Source organism: Astyanax mexicanus, chromosome 21, assembly GCF_023375975.1.
Source record: "Astyanax mexicanus isolate ESR-SI-001 chromosome 21, AstMex3_surface, whole genome shotgun sequence".
Classification (NCBI taxonomy): domain Eukaryota; kingdom Metazoa; phylum Chordata; class Actinopteri; order Characiformes; family Acestrorhamphidae; genus Astyanax; species Astyanax mexicanus.
This window is the reverse complement of record NC_064428.1, coordinates 13,058,440-13,076,810: the sequence shown is the minus strand read 5'-3', so window position 1 is coordinate 13,076,810 and position 18,371 is coordinate 13,058,440. Positions and strand designations below refer to the sequence as shown.

At 36.8% G+C, this 18,371-nt stretch overlaps 1 protein-coding gene across 1 annotated transcript; it reads right to left on the bottom strand.

The window, feature by feature from the left end:
- Window positions 1-10,406: 10,406 nt before the first annotated feature.
- Window positions 10,407-18,031, bottom strand: LOC125785949 (uncharacterized). Its single transcript, XM_049470146.1, has 5 exons — window positions 17,944-18,031; window positions 15,715-17,710; window positions 15,512-15,580; window positions 12,856-12,981; window positions 10,407-10,917 (listed from the first exon to the last, which is right to left on the bottom strand). Exons 2-5 carry the CDS (start codon window positions 17,708-17,710, stop codon window positions 10,691-10,693), a joined length of 2,418 nt encoding a protein of 805 aa, XP_049326103.1. The 5' UTR covers window positions 17,944-18,031; the 3' UTR covers window positions 10,407-10,690.
- Window positions 18,032-18,371: the final 340 nt, after the last annotated feature.

Genomic DNA, 18,371 nt, shown 5'->3' with positions numbered 1-18,371 from the left:
CAAACACTCATTTACACTGTGTCACAATTTCTTGATGAATGGGCCAATAGAAAATCTCCAAAATTAACTGAAATAAACTCTTTTTATATTGACTTCCATTGAAAGTTAAGAAAGTTGCTGTTTTGGCGAAGCATGTTTTTCAATGGACTGTAACGATATGCGTAAAATCTTGAAAAATGAATGAAAAAAAATATTTTTTCCTACTATCAGTAGGAAAACAGTGGTACCCAAAACCCACAGAAAATAAACCACTTCTGACACCAATTTTTACTATCTAAACTACAATGTAAAAACTATAGTGTTTTTTTGACAGTCTATACCAGGGCCAGATATTTTCCGAGCCATTACGTGGAGGCCGCAAAAAAAAAATCTGATTTGTAAAATGAAGTGTAATGGGATAAAGTGCTACAGACTAGTAAAAGCTCTCCAGCCCAGAGGGTTGTTGAACCCAATTGCAGAACAGTTGATCTCAAAGCAGGTGAACCCAAGAAGAAAGGATTAAAAAATAATCGCAATCCAATACACTACCACTACAAGCCCCGGCTAGTCAATTATTGGGACACAGCCAGGAAAAAACACCCTTATATGGAGATAGGGAGCCCAAGAACGGGCGGAAAAAAATGAGAACTGTCGGGAACTAAAGACTAAAGTTACGCCGAGCGCGACAGACAGAGAGAGACAGGGGAGGTACGTAAACAAAAGCTCACCAGAGAAGCATTTTATTTATTTATTTATTTTTTTCATTATTGTGCATTATAGTTTATTAAACAACCTCACGGGCCATATATTTTATACTATTGCTATTGCCAACCCCTGATCTATACAGTATTGAAAAACATATTGATATATACACCCATATTAAACAGTCTCTATACTATTAGAGCCACATTCAATTCCAGTTAGATTTAGACCACAGCTGGAAACGATAAGGAAACAGCAGTGTCTGTAAAACAGTGTCTGTAAAAAAGCCCCTCACACTCTGCAGTGGTAGGAAGTTAATTAGCCGGCGAGATGTCCAAAAGTGGGAACTTCCTCTACTGCCACTTTGGGTGTTATAAAATATTCACGACGGACCGGAGCAGACTCCATAAATCAGCACGAAATCGCATTTACACACAACTCCTGCATGCAGATGTGAAAAGGGGGGCTTGAAACCAGCAGATTTTACATTTACATCTTATTTCAGGTCCGGAACTCATTAATATGAAGTACTAGTGAAGACCCAGACTTAAGTAAGACTTAAGTACTATAGTGCTCTATTAAAAAAGTAACTTGAGTAGAAGTGAAGTAGTTGAAATGTTCTTTAAGCTCCACACTTAAGTAGACCCTGGTAAAAAACAATATATACTTAACTGTACTTAAAACATATTGAGAAATGTCTAAGTATGCTGTAAATATACTAACATATTTATGTACTTACTTAAAACATATTAAAAGTACACACAGCTTCTCAAAAAATGTGATTAATCACAGTTCAATTATGTGGGGGCAAACAAAAAGCTAGATTGGTTTGGTTAGTTTTCTTTTCCTTTAATAAATAAAATCTTCGCGTAAAAAAAATGATTATTAAAAAATATTTACTCAGGTTACATTTGTCTGATATTGTTTGATAGTCTGAAAAATGCAAGTATGACAAAAATGCAAAAAATAAGCGACCACTTCAGTTTCTGAATCAGTTTCTCTGATTTTGCTATTTATAGGTTTATGTTTTTGTTTTTTTATTTCTAATTTTTCCCATTTTCTCCCCAATTTACACAGCCAATTACCCAACCCACTCATTAGGACTCCCCCTATCACTAGTGATGCCCCAACACACCAGGAGGGTGAAGACTAACACATGCTTCCTCCGATACATGTGAAGACAGCCACCGCTTCTTTTCGAGCTGCTGCTGATGCAGCACTGCTGAGCAGCCAACGCGCTCGGAGGAAAGCGCAGCGGCTCGACTCTGGTACATCAGCTCACAGACGCCCTGTGCTGCAAACATCACCCTAGGAGAGGGAGCAGGGCCAATTTTGCTCCCTCTAACCCCGGCAGCTTGATGGCAAAGCTGCATGAGCGGGGGTTCGAACCTGCGACCTCCCGCTCATAGTGGCAGTGCTTTAGACTGCTGGACCACTCGGCGCCCATAGGTTTATGTTTAAGTAAAATTAAATTTTTTTGTTATTCTGTAAACTATGAACATTCCTCCCAAATTCCAAATAAAATTATTGTCATTTAGAGCGTTTATTTGCAGAAAATGAAAAAATGAAATGGCTGAAATACTAACAAAAAAAAAAGACGCAGAGCTTTCAGACCTCAAATAATGCAAAGAAAACAAAAAGTTCATATTCATAAAGTTTTAAGAGTTCAGAATTAATAAATTTTTGGTGGAATAACCCTGTTTTTTCTTGGCATCATCATGTTCTTCTCCACCAGTCTTACACACTGCTTTTGGATCACTTTATGCTGCTTTACTCCTGCTGCAAAAATTCATGCAGTTCAGTTTGGTTTGATGGCTTGTGATCATCCATCTTCCTCTTGATTATATTCCAGAGGTTTTCAATTTGGTAAAATCAAAGAAACTCATCATTTTTAAGTGATTTCTTATTTTTTTCTAGAGCTGTATATATATGTGATACTGGTGTTGGTTGCTTCACTTTGGCCGGATGTTGTTGGGTCTGATGGATTTTCTCCTTATTTACTCCACAGACTCTCCTCACTCGCACGTTCCTGACAAATCAATCTGTCTTCTTTACCCCCAGGCCCAAAAAACTCCAACCTTGCCACGTTTCCCTCAGAATCTGGTTCTGTGGAGGTGGAATTAGAGCTGTCTCTCTCTCCACGGCCATCTGTGCATGTTCTCTAATAAGACTCGGCCTGAGATCCGTCTCAATTTAGCTCTGATGGCTCTGCGAGGCCTGTGGTTCAGATCCTGGTGGTGGGGTCCAACTGGCCGGCAGCCGTGAGGATTGTTTTTCTTTATATACCGAATTACACCAGGATACGGCCGGGCCACTAATGGACCACCGAACCGCTGCTGCTCGGAAACAAAGCCCGGCTATAAAACCCTCCAGCCAATCCAGCGCCAGAGCCAAACCCACAGTGCAGGAGTGTAGATATGTGAGGGTGGTGGCAGCCTGATCCTAAACTACAGTTTTTTCTTACAAAATTTTAACAAGAATTTTGGAATTCCAAGCAAACTCAGCCACCCGTCCAGTTATGTAATTTACAGTTGCAAGAAGAAGTAAGTGAACCCTTTGGGATTGCTTGGATTTCTGCATAAATTGGTCATTAACCCTTTGAACTCTAGGCTGTTTTGTTGTGTTTTTTTGTGTCCGTTTTTGTTTTCAGTTCCTCTTTCAGGTCTTATAACACAGTAATTATATCAGACAGACACATGCCCTGATCTCTTTTACTCCAGAAGACATACGACTGCTCAAAAATATAATCATTTAAAATGTAAAAGGAAGCAGAATTGTTATATTTTATATTTTCCTGGAACTGATCGTGTTTTGCTCCAAATTTTACCAAGCGCCTGTTTTTTTTTTTTTTTTTTTTTTTTTACTTATTGTTGAATGTAAAGAGTTTACATATATTCACATCTAACATATATTTTCAAAAATGCCTAGACTAGAGTGTTAAAAGCATAAGAATATTGATGATTTGAGTTCATTACATGGATTATTAATTATTACTTTGATAAAATACATGGAGAAACAACATAAGGCGGAGTTATTTTATTTTTCTTGATAATCAAAAATCACACCTCTAGGATACATGTAGATTAAATTACTAAAAACCTGACACTCAGAGCAGCCTACAGTACAGGCCAAAAGTTTGGACACACCTTCTCTTTTTCAATGCGTTTTCTTTATTTTCATGACTATTTACATTGTAGATTCTCACTGAAGCATCAAAACTATGAATGAACTCATGTGGAGTTTTATGTACTTAACAAAAAATGAGCTGTCCTCCACAGTCACCGGACCTGAACCCAATCCAGATGGTTTGGGGTGAGCTGGAGCACAGAGTGAAGGAGGCAAAGGGGCAACAAGTGCTGAACACCTCTGGGAACTCCTTCCTTCAAGACTGCTGGAAAACTTTTCATTTCAGGTGGCCACCTCTTGAAGCTCATTGAGAGAATGATGCCAAGAGTGTGCAAAGCAGTAATCAGAGCAAAGGGGGGCTGTTTTGAAGAAACTAGAAATATATTTTTTTATTTTTAGTTATTTCACCTTTTTTTGTTAAATACATAAAACTCCACATGTGTTCATTTATAGTTTTGATGCTTCAGTGAGATTCTACAATGTAAATAGTCATGAAAATAAAGAAAACGCATTGAAAAAGAGAAGGTGTGTCCAAACTTTTGGCCTGTACTGTATATGGCCATATGAAGTAAAAAAAATATGTTGTACATACACAATATTGCCTATAAATGTATCCTGCGCTCTACTGTATAATCTAATCTAATCTGAAGCTACATGAAGTTTTGAGATCTGTAGTCTGTCGTTTCCAGTCTCTTCCACTGTGTTATAATGTCACTGACAGTTGGCTGTGGAATATTTAGTAGTAAGTAGTGAAATTTCACGACTGGACTCAGCGACCATCCTTTCACTAGTGTTTGTAGAAGCAGTCTCAGCATGATTAGCTGCTGCTTTTGGGAAATACATGTTTTAAAATATAGTATGTGACAAATATGAAATATATGTCACACATGTAGAACGTAATTGAAACTTATTGCAGTTCCACATTATTTCTGTTTCACCTTAAATTACATAGAATATAACTTTTTGCAAAGCAAATACTTCCTAAATCGTTTCTAGTCCACCTTAAATACATACTTTTAATACATTAAAAAACTTATATGCTGCATCAACTTTGTTCAACTTTACATTAATCTGAGTACAATTGTGAAAATAATTTTCATTCCACCTTAAATGATACTGATGTTACATTCTATATTGTTTAGGTGCAAAATTTGCAGCCCATCTTAAATTATGTAAAAATTAAATTCATCATAATTTATATTCCACCTTAAATGTTGGTCAAATAACAACAACAAAAATCCCTTGCACCTTAAAATTTACAGAGTAGAGTTGCTGCATCATATCTGTCACACTTAAATAATTCAGAAGTGACATTTGCACTTCTATTCCTCCTTAAATATGCAGATTATTTATTTCTATATTATTTCTGTTCCACCTTACATGATGCAGAACATTACTGCTAGATAGTTGTCCTAACACCTGAAATGATAATGAAATTAAATTCTTCATCATTTTTGTTCCACCTTAAATACAGCAAACTACGATTGCTAAATCATTTCCATTCCACCTTTAATGATGCAAAAAAAGTATGATTACAAATAAGTATAATAAGTCAAACAGAGCTTCATCATAATAGGAGAGCTGGTGTGAAACACTCAATATGTTAAGGTGGCCTTGGGATGTGTCAACCGTTTTTTTTTTTTTGTGCCACCTTAACAAACCTTAACGACCAAATGAAAAGAGTTGGAGCAGTTGGAGCAGTTTGAGTGGTTGCGTATGGAAATGATTTGAGCAAATATGGACATCGAGTGTTAGCAAAGTTGAAGCCTCAAAGTTCGTAAAAGAAGCGAAATCCAAACATTTTGTCGCGGCTGAGCGAGCGCATCTGGAGTGGTTAGGAAAGCTGTATAATTCCGAGATTTCCCCGAACTCTTACCGTAAAGACAACAAATTCCCTCTCAGAGCTGTTTACTAACAAACCCGGCTCTGCTTATGTTCCTCCCGCATCTGCGTTTACGCACTTCGCTCTTTCTTCACCCATCTGGAGAGGAGTTTTCAGAAAGAGCGCTGTCGAAAAGAGACGGAGATGTTATTCTTACTTTCTTCTGCCAAGGATCCACTTCAGCATCCTGGCTAAGTGCCAGCGGATGAGATACAAACACACTTAAACCGCAGCGTCCAATACTGTCCGATAGTGTCCAATACTCTCCATCTGCTCCTCATGAGGAGGAAGCTGGAGCTCTGCAGCAGCATCTGAAAGGACTGCATGGTGCTTCACTTCATACTGAAGCATCAATGATCTCAAATAATACAACCATCCATACTGTTGTTTTCCAGGTGCCACTAAAAACAGCTCCCCCTACAACACCTCCATGCAGGTGGTATCTGTGGTATCGTCCACATGTCCACAAGTAAACAGTTCACAGGCAGATGACTGTCCAAGAAAACAAGATATTTTGTTGGACCAACTTCCTTTCTTCCATTAAACTGAGGTCCAGTTCCAATGATAACAAGTACATTTTAGGATTGGTTCGCTCAGGTATTAATCAGTTTACAAGTACGTAAGCCTAGCATTTTCTGTTTGGTTTAGTTTGGTTTGAGTTGAGTTGGTTTAGTTTGGTTTGAGTTGTTTTAGTTTGGTTTGAGTTGAGTTGGTTTAGTTTGGTTTGAGTTGAGTTGGTTTAGTTTGGTTTGAGTTGGTTTAGTTTGGTTTGAGTTGGTTTGGCTTGGTTTATGTAGTTTGGTATGTGTTTGATTGGGTTGGTTTTGGTTTGACTTCGCTTAGCCTGGATTAGTTTGGTTTGAGTTGGTTTGGTTTGGCTTGGTTTTAATTGGCTTCGCTTGGCTGCTTTAGCTTGGCCTGTTTTGGCTTGGTTTTATCTTGGTTTGCATTATCTTTGGATTGGCTTGGTTTTGTTTGAGTTGCTTTGGTTTTTATTGGCTTGGCTGTTTTAGCTTGGCTTATTTTGGCTTGGCTGTTTTAGCTTGGCTTATTTTGGCTTTGCTTGGCTTAGTTTGGCTTGGTTTGGTTTTAGTCATCTTGGTTTGAGTTATCCTTGGCTTGGCTTGGCTTGATTTGGTTTAAATTGGTTTGGTTTGGCTTGATTTGTTTTTAATTGGCTTGGCTGTCTTAGCTTGGCTTATTTTGGCTTGGATTGGCTTAGTTTGGATTGGTTTAAGTTAGTTTTGCTTGGCTTGGCTTAAATTAGCTTAGCTTAGGCTAGTTTGGCTTGGGTTAGTTTAACTTGGTTTGTCTTTGGTTAGTTTGTTTTGGGCAGGTGGTTTAGATTGGAGAATTTGTGAATGGAATTTAGCTTAGTTCTGTAGAGTTCACCTTACAGATCACGTTTTTACCACAAACAAACTGCTCCAGAGCAACGACTGAAAAGGGTCAGCATGGGAATTGTGGACAACTCTGCACATCTCTCCCACACCCAACAAATTGATAATGATAACTAAATTGACTCTAGTGGTTAGTATGTTTGCCTCTCAGTTCTGGAGTCTTGTATTCCCATCCCAAGTCTATCTAACCCTATCAGTAGTAAGAATACGATTATGTGCAACTGTTCTGTCATTTAAGGTGGAACCTCAGGGCTCAGTTCTCAGCCCATTGCTCTTTATTGCCTTGTAAATGCTTTTCTTTAGCCTAGAGAAGACAATGGCCTTCCTGGATGGTGCTGACATATACTAAGCATTTCTAAGCTCAGGCAGTGATTACTAGTACAGAATCAGTACAGCCTGTTATTAATGCAGCGCTGCCTGAGGCCCCGAAGATCACCAGCACCAGCCTTGTTCCATACATACAAAGGGATTTCTGTAGATCCCTTTAATCTTTTGATGATACTATTATACAAAGGCAAGATTTTACATTAAATTTTTCTAATTTTTCATTTTTACTCACAGATTCTCAGCTTCTGAGAGACTCCGCCTCTCCAAAAAGCTATTTTAATAATAGCCAGTCATGCGATTTACTTTTCCAGTCTTTTGTTTCAGTGCATCAACGTTTTGGAGATGTGTTGCTGCTATCAGGTTCCAACATCCTACAGCAGGTTTGGTACAGGTGAGGATGTAGGCCTGCTGTTTTACATAGACATCCATTACCTGTTAGCTGTGTTAGCCATTAGCCTTGTACACCCGGGTGGTGGTGAGTGTGTATAGTGTGTGTGTGTGTAGTGTGTGATTGTTGGCTGAACTGTGGTTTTAGCGCTCGGCGGGGAGCCCTGTTAGCCTGTATTGTTTCCTGCTAATTCTCTCAGGGTGTGTGTGGCATTGTGTTGTTTCGGCATGTGTGTGCGTGTGTGTGTGTGTGTGTGGCACTGTGCTGTCAGTGTGTTCTCTGAGAGCAGATTGACACTGTGTGGTTTGTGGTTTTGTTCCAAACACCTGAGAGTGTGCCAACCTCAACAACAGGTACCACTCACACACACTTACTAACATACACACACACACACACAGTTATTAGAAATACACACAGCTCTTTGAATATAAAGAACAATATGCATTGAGTTGCCAAATGTTATTGGACAGGTACTTGCATGGAGTACCATGACTTTTGGCACACCCAACGAAAGTTAAAGAATGCAGCACTGACCTGTGGGATATGTGGGCGGAGTCTACTGCACTGAATATGGAATCTGTATTTCTGGAAATCATCAATGTTCAACTCCAAAAACATCACTAGATAACACCTCATACTCACATACACGATACTGTCCCATGAATTTTGGCATGTCAATTTATAGTGTATATAATGCTATATAGGTGTATAGTGCTTTTATATCATTGCTATACAGAGTTATGCTGTCATATGGTGTGTTATAATTGTGTTTATATATGTATATTATATATACACTTGGATATATAATATGTTTATATAGTGTTATATAATGATTTTCTATTGTCATATAGTGTTATAAGTTGTGTTGTAGTGTATGTGTAGCTATATTATCTATGTGTATATTAAGGTATATAGTTATGTTATAGTTGTTATATAGTGTTATTATAGCGTAAATATTTTGTACTGTAGGTATATAGTAATTATATATAATTGCAATAGAGAGTTATATTTTACAGTGTGATTATGCTACATACAGTATATACAGTATATATATAGTATATATAACGTTATATAGTGTTATATAGTGATTGTCTATTGCTATATAATAGTGTTATTATTGTGTTATTATACGGTTATTTCATAATGTATAGCTAAATTATCTATATGTATATAATATTTTCTATAGTTGTTATATAGTGTATATAGTGTCTTTTTTATGTACTGTATGTATATAGTGATTGTATATAACTGCTGTATAAAGTTATACTTTTACATTGTGCGATTATGCTACATACAGTATATATAGTACAGTGTATATAACACTAAATAGTGTAATATAGTTATTGTCTGTTGTTATATAATGTTATTGATATTTTAAGGTTGTGTTGTAGTGTGAAAAAGTTTTATTATCTATGTGTATATAATTTTATATAGTTTTCTATAGTTGTTATTTAGTGTTATTATAATGTATATATTTTGTACTCTAAGTATATAGTGATTGTATATAATTGCAATGTAAAGTTATTCTTTACATAGTGTGATTATGCTATAGACAGTACATATAGGGTATATAATGTTGTATCGTATTCATGCCTCATCATCCTAGATATAATTAGGGTTATATATGATCTAATTATATATGTGTAATCAGATCAGACTGCAGCTCTACATGTATATATCTGTTATAGAACAGATTATTTGTACAGTATCAGAAATGATACAGCAGGCCTTCAGAGGAGCATGCTCTGCTGCATTTGTGCCACTAGAGGGCATCAGCACACACACATATATAATACAACACACACACACACACACACGCATGTTGGTTTCCATGCTGGATGGGGACCAATGTTATGAACGTCACCTGTGGGGACGACCCTTTCTAAAGGTACTAGAGGTACAAAAATAATAATCCATACTTACCGATTTTTTGTAAGCTTATACACGACTTCAAATATCCAATTTGAGCAAGTAAGATGTCATGACCATGCTAAATGGGGACCTTAGAAAATCAAGTTAACATTAATAATGGGGACATAATTTTAATATTATCTGCATATTATTTAAATAATTCACACAAATTCCAGTGTGTTTAGTGGGGACCTTGCAAAAACAATAAATGCATTACAAATAAATCTAAATCAGGTTTAATCTACAGCAAATTATAAGATCCTGAAATAAACAAAAACATGTTGAATTTTAGCTTAGCTTAAATGTTCATAAATGATGTATAGAGATTTAGCATGTGTCCAGCAATAATACAACACAACCAGATTCAAAGATAGAGAAATAAATATGATTAAATAAAATTCTAATTGGTTATTAAAAGTGGGAATTGGTATTTTTTTACTCCTAGCCTCCATCTACAGCTGATAAGTGCCCTGGACTGAGGGAGTAGAGTAATATTACAGGATTTTACATGAATATGAGACAACTTTATATTTCTTGTTACAGTGTTTGTACCATCACTATGATACAGTTAGGTAAAACACATAATTGGGTAAATCAAAAAACATTTGTTTCCATTTGCATAAAAGTTCAAAGAATAGTGGAATTTTCCATATATTTGCAAACTCATATAGTCAATCCAACCTTCAAACACTTTAAGTTCCCACTGTTAGAGCTTTTATTTTCTTTTTTTTTCCAGATACAAGCATTTGTTTTTATATTTTTATCCACAGTCAATCACCCAGCAACAGGTTTAAGCACTTTCACTATCACAACTCAATGAAATCCAGTTGTTATGAGTTATGTAAAGCTGAACTCAAATTAACATCAATTAACACTGTATATATATAAAACATATACATACAACAGAACAACCACCAATGTGGTATATTTTGCTGAAGCATGAACAGGAACAAAAATGGTCCTACCTGAAAGTCTTTACATTTTTTTCTGGAATTTCCTCTTGTGTGACATAATGCGATTATGGACATAAAATTTTACATTCTGCCATTCCCTGTTTTTAAGGGCTTCTGGTTCAGCTCTTATGCACTTTTCGCAGTCAGCTTTTCCAGGAACAATGCAAGATGTAATGAAGCGCTTCATGTGCTTTTCCACTGCCTGCACCTCTGTCTGCTGCCATGGAGTCTTCTTTTGCAAAGGTTTACCTTAAAGTAGTCAGAAAAACACGTGTTATAAAAAAAAAAAAAAAAAAAAAAAAAAAATCCAGTTCTGCATCTTATATCAATATGTGCAAGCATCTACAGTATAGTAGGGGTGAAACGATTACTCGAGTAAATCGAGTAACTCGATTCACAAAATTGATCGATTAATTTTCTGTGCCTCGAGTAATCGTTTATTTAATTAATAAACTCAGCGCGCGGTATTTTCGCGACTTTTATTTTGACAACGCGCTCAGCGTTACGTCACCCTGCCCGGGAACAAGGAGACGGAGGTTTGAGCAGCGGCAAAAATGGAAGCGACGAGAGAAAACAGCGATTTTAAAGGAATAAAAGCATTTTATGTTCGAACTGTGACCTGTACTCGGTGCAGTGCCAAAACAGTGCGTTTTAATGCTGCACCATCTGAGCCGAGGACACCCGAGACGGGAGGACGCAGAGAGAGCAGGTAAATATAACTTATAATAAATCAATGAGATTAACGTTAATGTGAATTAATAACAAAACGACAGCGCTTTGGAGTGTGAATTAATAGAAGCACTGTCTATAATGTGTGGTTAGTTTATTAGAACAGAGACAAGTTCATACGTGCTTTATGTAAACAGTAAACACAGCGCTGTGGAGTTCTGAATATAAACAATAACAATGTTAAAAGTTAGCTAAACTGAAGTTACTTTGGCTGGAAATTAAATGCTTGATTTCTTCATCTAAGAGTACATTTGGCCAGTGAGACAAAAAAGTATGAACACTGTTGTTTATAAGGAAGTGTGTCTCTTATTTATTGGGTAAAATATTGATTACCACTAGTGTCTAATATGCCCCAATGTGATAGGTGTCAATCTTAATAAATGCACGGCCATGACTTTATTATTAGAGTTATTAGTCTTAGTGATGTAATTAGACCCAAATAGTCCAACATATAAATAAAGAAAAAAGCAACATTTGTAATACTTGTGTGTCACAATTATTGCACAGGTCCTGATATATTTTGGAGAAGCGGCTTGGTGGTAAAAGAATGCAGCACACTGATCCAACACTGGCAGAACTGACAACGTCTCAGAAGCTAAGATGCACAACACAAAGACGATGTTTATGCCTTTTTTATTGATTTATACACTATATTTGTTATTTACAAGAAATCCAAATGTGAAAGTAATGTAATTAAATTTATTTTTTTTATTGTGGTATTTATTTATTTATTGTGTTTTATTTATTTGTATTTGCAATTTGGAAATGTTGTGAATTTAAAATATAACTTATCTAAAAAAGGAAACCAATTGGTCATTCATTATTGAGTAAAATTCCTTTTTAATTGCTCTTTAACAAAAAAAATGTTTTATCCGATTACTCGATTAATCGAATCGATTTTTCAGTAGAGTACCCGATTACAAAAAGAATCGATAGCTGCAGCCCTACAGTATAGTACATGCTATTTGCACTGGGTACAGAAACAGCTTTATTTCATGCATCCTTAATCCCTAGTTTAACTTTTTTTTGTGCAGTCAGGTTGATTCAAAATTAATCTCATTCATAACTTTTTGCTAAGAAAGTATTTAAAACTGTAAAAAAAAATGTAAAAAAAAACCTTTGAGAGGTAGAAACAGAGATAGACAAGACGTCTTAGTAGGAGCATTTCCATTAAAAAATGTGAAGGACTTAAGAACACCAGTGAGGCTAACCAGCAAAAACATAATTTTTTGTACAGAGCATAAAGAGTCAACTATGGAGCAATGGAAAAAGGTCATGTGAAGGTCTGATAAGTAAAGATTTACCCTGTTCCAAAGTGAGGGTTCATTAGTGTAAAAAGAGAGACAGCTGAAGTGATTCATCCATCATGCCTTATTTTCTATTTTCAAAGTTAACAGCGAAGCACTAATGCAAGTCGCTCTGGATGATGATGCCCGCTAACTGTGGTATAGAACTCACCTTTGGATGAAGGATTTTTAGTACTGACTTCTGATGATGGTTTGTACCTCTTGGAGGGTGGTGGTGGTGGTGGTGGAGGCATTTCTTCCCTCTCTGCAGGAGGAAGTGTCTCTTCTGCCAATAGTTCTATAAAAAAAAAAAACTTAAAAAATATAACATTTTCAGAAACATTTAATCTTCACATACACAAAGCTGAATATAAGAAAAATAAAATCCTCTGTTTATTGTCTAAGTTTACCCCCTTTCAAAGAACAGTCTAATTTTTATGGTTGGCTTATTTTAACTGAGACAAATGTATTAAAATGGTCTAGTGCTGTAAGAGAGAACCAGTATTTACGGCAGTTACTAACTGATACTCATCACAGCACACTACCATCAGTTCACTGCATTAAAGCAGAGCTGAAAACAGCAGAAAACTATAGAATACTATAGCCTGGCAATATCAGTTTGTGATGATGTAAACCACAGGAGGTGAAATTAGATAAGTGGTTAGGAAGTGGAAAGGACTTGTATTGAAGAACTTTGGGTTTGGTGGATTTTGAGTAATTTATTTAGGTCTATTCTCATTTGTAGTATGTAAATGTAGCCCCCTTAGGTTAGTGGTAGGTATTGCAGGTTAGATTTGCCCAGTCATGTTCTTTTCCTTCATTCCCAAGATGGCAGTTTAGTGGAAAGATGTGTGAAGACACAATCTGATTAATATCTTATGTTTAGTTCGCCATCCACTGATTTTTGTGTTCTGTGTGCGTCCAAGGACATGTAAGTAAATGACTAATGTCATTATTTCTAGTTAGATGTATTTTGGTGCAGTTTGATGATGGTTGGTAATTGTAATTATGATGACTAGCCAACCACATGGCAATGCTAATTAGGTATATTTTCTGCTCTTTCTGTTTGTAGAACCTCACACACACACACACATACCACACTCCTAATGATCCAACTGCACCAGTGTGCAAGTATATGTAAAACCTTCTTTTATGGCGAATAAATATCCAAGAATTTGACAGAGAGCATTTTGACTGATGCCTCACAGCGGTCACCACTCCCACAACGAGTTTGATATAATTATTGGAACCCCTCATTACAGGACTGTTAGTAGGGATGGGCAATATGGAAAAAAATCTTATCACGATATGGCTTTTCCATACCAGCCGATATCGATTTGTATCACAATATAAATCAAATCACTTTCTTTTACACTTAACGGTTTCTTTTTACTCATAAGTGAGAGAATAAGGAAGTTATGGCTAAGCTCACTAGCAGCTCAGAGTCTTGTGGACAGACACAGGGATGTCCACATCTTACCAGGTGGGCACAAGGTGCTCAGACAGCTTTTAAATTAATTTTAAAAGTCATTATACATCCACACAGGTCCAGAGTTTAGTCTTAGCCTTTTGACTAAAATGTATAATAGTTTTAGTTACATTTTAGTCTATCGGATATTATTAGTTTTACTCACATTTTAGTCTAGTTTTAGTCTAATACATTTTGGTCATATAAAAAGTATGTATTACATATGTTTTACTGTTTTTCTATTTTATATTTGTTGTTATTTTGAGATTATTTACTGCTAATGTTTATTAAAACAATAGCCTTTAAGTTTTGTTGCATTTAAATTATGCTACATTTAAATATTTTAAAGTAAGTGAGCTGTAATGAAGGAGGGAGGAATAAAGTCAAGTTTCTAAAATGAAACACTTCTCCTGCAGTACAGATTTATACTAACATTACTGGCTTTCAGTAGACTAGACTACATTACTTAACAAGTGTATTTAAAACTCATCCAGTTTAGTAACAGCAATATTTATCTCTTTTCAAATACAGCTACACAGATTATATAATCTTCTTTATTTAGTAAAATATCCAGAACAACAGACTCTCTATCTGTTAAAAACTAAAAACACAGAGACAGAGGAGAATTCTGCTCTCAGGGTTTTCTAACAGAAACAGTAAGGGGTTAGGAAAAAATGGAAAGTGCTTCTTTTCTGTGCGTTTATATACTAACCCATCACTCGCGCTGAAGTTAACGTTAATTTACACGGAAAGTGGATTAACACGGCTAACGTGTGTTACCCATTAGTTTATTTATCAGACAAGCTAACTTAACCTAGCAGCAAACAGCGTTACCTGCCTTCAGAAATCTGAACAAGCTCAGCTCTCTAAATATCTTGGTGAGGAGACTCCATACTACACATTTAGAACTGAGTTTTCCACTGTAGAGCAGCTAAACTTATAAATGGTGTTTATCCAGTAAATGAGAGAGCAGCCGCTGTTTGGATCAGCTGTGTGAGGTTCAGAGTGAGAGGCTCGCGGGTGGGGGGAGGGGGAGTCCTGAGCATGCAGTTCAGAGCGCTGCCTGATCACGTGCTGCGCCTGTTCGCAGCGCTACTTAAAGGGGAAATAGAGAAAGTTTATCCTATCGCCCCGGCTTATTATAGTTATCGCGATATACATTTTCCTCGATAACTATCGTTATTGTTTTATCGACCAGAACTAACTGCTAGGGCATTTTGTTCCATTCAGGTTGTAATTTTTGCCTCAAAGATGCTGGTAAGGTAAATGTCTGAATTAAAGTTAAATTTCTTTTTTCTTCAAATTATAACATACTGTGGGAAACCCAGCATTTGTACAGTAACTTACTAACAATACACACCATCAGGAGTGGATGAGCAGATTTCCTCCTGTATGCTTCCATCTTCCTCATCACTGGCCTGAACCTTTTCTGTAAAAGTCATACAAAAAGTACATGATTAAACAAAAAGGAATATACAGAACCAGGGCAGAATAACAAAAAAATACATTAAAAAAAATTATATATATATATATATATATATATACACATACATACATACATACCATCAGGATCTATGCCAATTTCATCCAAATTCTTGCCCTGAAACTCAGCTAATCGTCCTTTCTCGAGAGCCACAAGAACTTTGCTGATCTTGGCAAGTTGCAGGGTCTTTTCTGGGAGTCGATAGAACTCACGATGGATTCTTATGTCATGTCCCAGGAAGTTGGCTAGTTGGTCCATCTCTGTGTCTGTCATGTTTAGCACCGTTGAAAGGGTTGCAGCATGCTTTCTCAGCCTGGTTGAGGTCAGTGACTCTGGACACTTCGCACCACATGCCTTCGCGAAGCCACGAATGCAGTCTGAACCTCTGAAATGTGTTGCCGCTTCCGGTCTTGCAAACATGTAACTGTTATCTTTTAGAACTCCACAAGCCTCTCTTTGTTTAACAAGGAGTTCTAAAGCAGACATCATTTTTGGAGTCAACAGAATTGGAACTGGGCGACCACGTTTTCCTCTGATGATGATCCTAGAGAAGTGTCTGCAGAGTTTTTTTTCCACTTCAGAGAGCGCCCAGTCCACATCCTCGTGTGGATCGGTAGTGTCTCTAGATAAATATGCTGATAACGGCATGCTTGCCACCTCTCCTTCCCTGCGTCGGTTAAAAAGAATGATCTGGGTCAGACACACTTTTGCCAGTTCCATCCAGGCCTTTGTACATGGACTTTCTGTGAGTGAATTGTACCACTCATCTTGCACTTGACTAAGATATGCATGCAGTTTTTGGACATCTTCGGTAAAGGGCATTAGGGTGGGCACATTCCACTTTGCTTCCCTGATGTTCCTTAAGGCTGCAGATGAAATCATCTCATTCCACTTCTCCCGATGAACTTCTTGAAACTCACTGGCATTCTTCACAAGCTCCTTGTTATCTGTGATTAAACCCTGAGCTTTTAAGAGTTTGCTTACTTTAACTAGGACATTTCCAAGCTTGTTTGCTAGTGATGGAACAGAGAACTTGTTTGTTTCATTGTTGAACCCACATGTGATTCTAACAGCTTCAACAGTCTCCATGTAGTTTTGTGGATTTATCAGATCTTCCATTTTTTTCAAGCTGGTGACTCTCCTGGCACTGCACATGAGCCGTCCCATTTCTCGCATCTTCTCTCGCACATACTGTTGGTTTTTGGCTGACAGCCCACCTTTATTTAGCAAGTGTTGCCCAACGTCAATAATGGCCTGGTCAGTCTTTATTATATCAGTGACTGGGTCAGGATTCATGGCGCTGATTACTTTCCACAGCTGTTTGCTAATGTGTGAAGGCACAGGTCCTGTGTATGTACACATGGACTGAACACGGTTCTTTCCTGGTTTGGGGACGACTGATCCAGGTTTGAATTGACAGCTACGCATATGTCGCCACAGAACCTTTCTTGTAAATAGTCCTTGACAGTATGCACAGTGCATGAAGTCATTTCCCTGCTCATCTTTAGGTGGTCGCTTAAAGGGTACTAACTTCCCCTTTCCTGATTCCATGACAGTAGCATTGTGAATGTAATTTCCTTTGTTACGAATATAATCCAGCTGTTTCTTTCTCTCACTGGAACCTTTTGAAAAGCTTAGCGCTTTAGCAACATCAGATTCATTTTTATGTGCACCTTGAAGATGCCTTGCCATCTTAGCAAAAGGTTTAAGGCAATATACGCAGTAATGTCTCTTGTCGTACACTCTCTTCCCACCTCGTTTTTTGCATGCACTAACAACCACGCTGTTACTTATGCTTTGACTTGAACAAGGTTCTTCTTCTGTTTCAGTGTTTTCAGATGTAAGGTGGTGCCTTTCAAAAACCAATTTGTCTGAAGTTGTGGTGTCACAGACAGGTGATCTATCTGATCCAGAGTCACTTGGCAAATCAAGAGACTGACGTTTCCTTGAGTTTTGTTTAAGGCTACTACTACTGTCACTATCGCTGTCGCTAGTTGTATCTGGAATGTAATCATCTGAACTCTCTGGAGTAGAATCATACAGTTCATCAGAATTGTCCAGATCAGCATTTTCCATCTAAGAAAACAAAACACAAAACTAATTAGGACTAAATTAATAATTCATAGTTGAATAAGTAACAAAGTGACTTCATTTTAATCATTTTACTACTCAGGGTTTTTTTATACATTTAAAGTTTTATAGTTTATGATTTTTTGCTGGTATTTTATAATAATATTTATAAATAATTAATGAATTTTAAAACCTACAAACAATGAAATTCAGAAATTGACAATCAATTGAGAGCTTACTATGATGCTTTTAGTGCGTCTTAGTCTTGGTAACGTCTCATTTTCATTTTCAGACTCAGTCACAATCTGTAAATAAAACCAACATTTTTTTTTATAATTATACTTTTGCAAATAAACAATAATAATAACATAATAGTACAACCCAAACACAAAAAGTTGGGAAAGTATACAGAATGCAATAGCCATGCCTTTCTAATGTGTGCACCAAATAGTTTTGCACCATCTTGCCTCAGACCCCAAAGAAGTAGACACCACTACTGGACAAGCTTAACATAAGGCTTCTGTTTTGCACAGTAAGTTTAAACAGGCATTTGTAAAAAGTAACTTGACTGTATTAAAAAACAAAATTTGTCAAGTTGACCAGATGCAACATGAAATAAAAAACACTAAATGTATAGGCAGTGTGCCTCCAGAACCAAAGGTGAGAA

Bases quoted from the DNA above. Each gene is read 5' to 3' on its own strand.
- LOC125785949 (XM_049470146.1), bottom strand. From the start codon at position 17,710: ATGGAAAATGCTGATCTGGACAATTCTGATGAACTGTATGATTCTACT. The intron at 15,581-15,714 runs GTATGTATGTAT...TGACTTTTACAG, and splicing joins AATTGGCATAGATCCTGATG to AAAAGGTTCAGGCCAGTGAT. The intron at 10,918-12,855 runs GTGAGTTCTATA...GACTACTTTAAG, and splicing joins TAAAAATCCTTCATCCAAAG to GTAAACCTTTGCAAAAGAAG.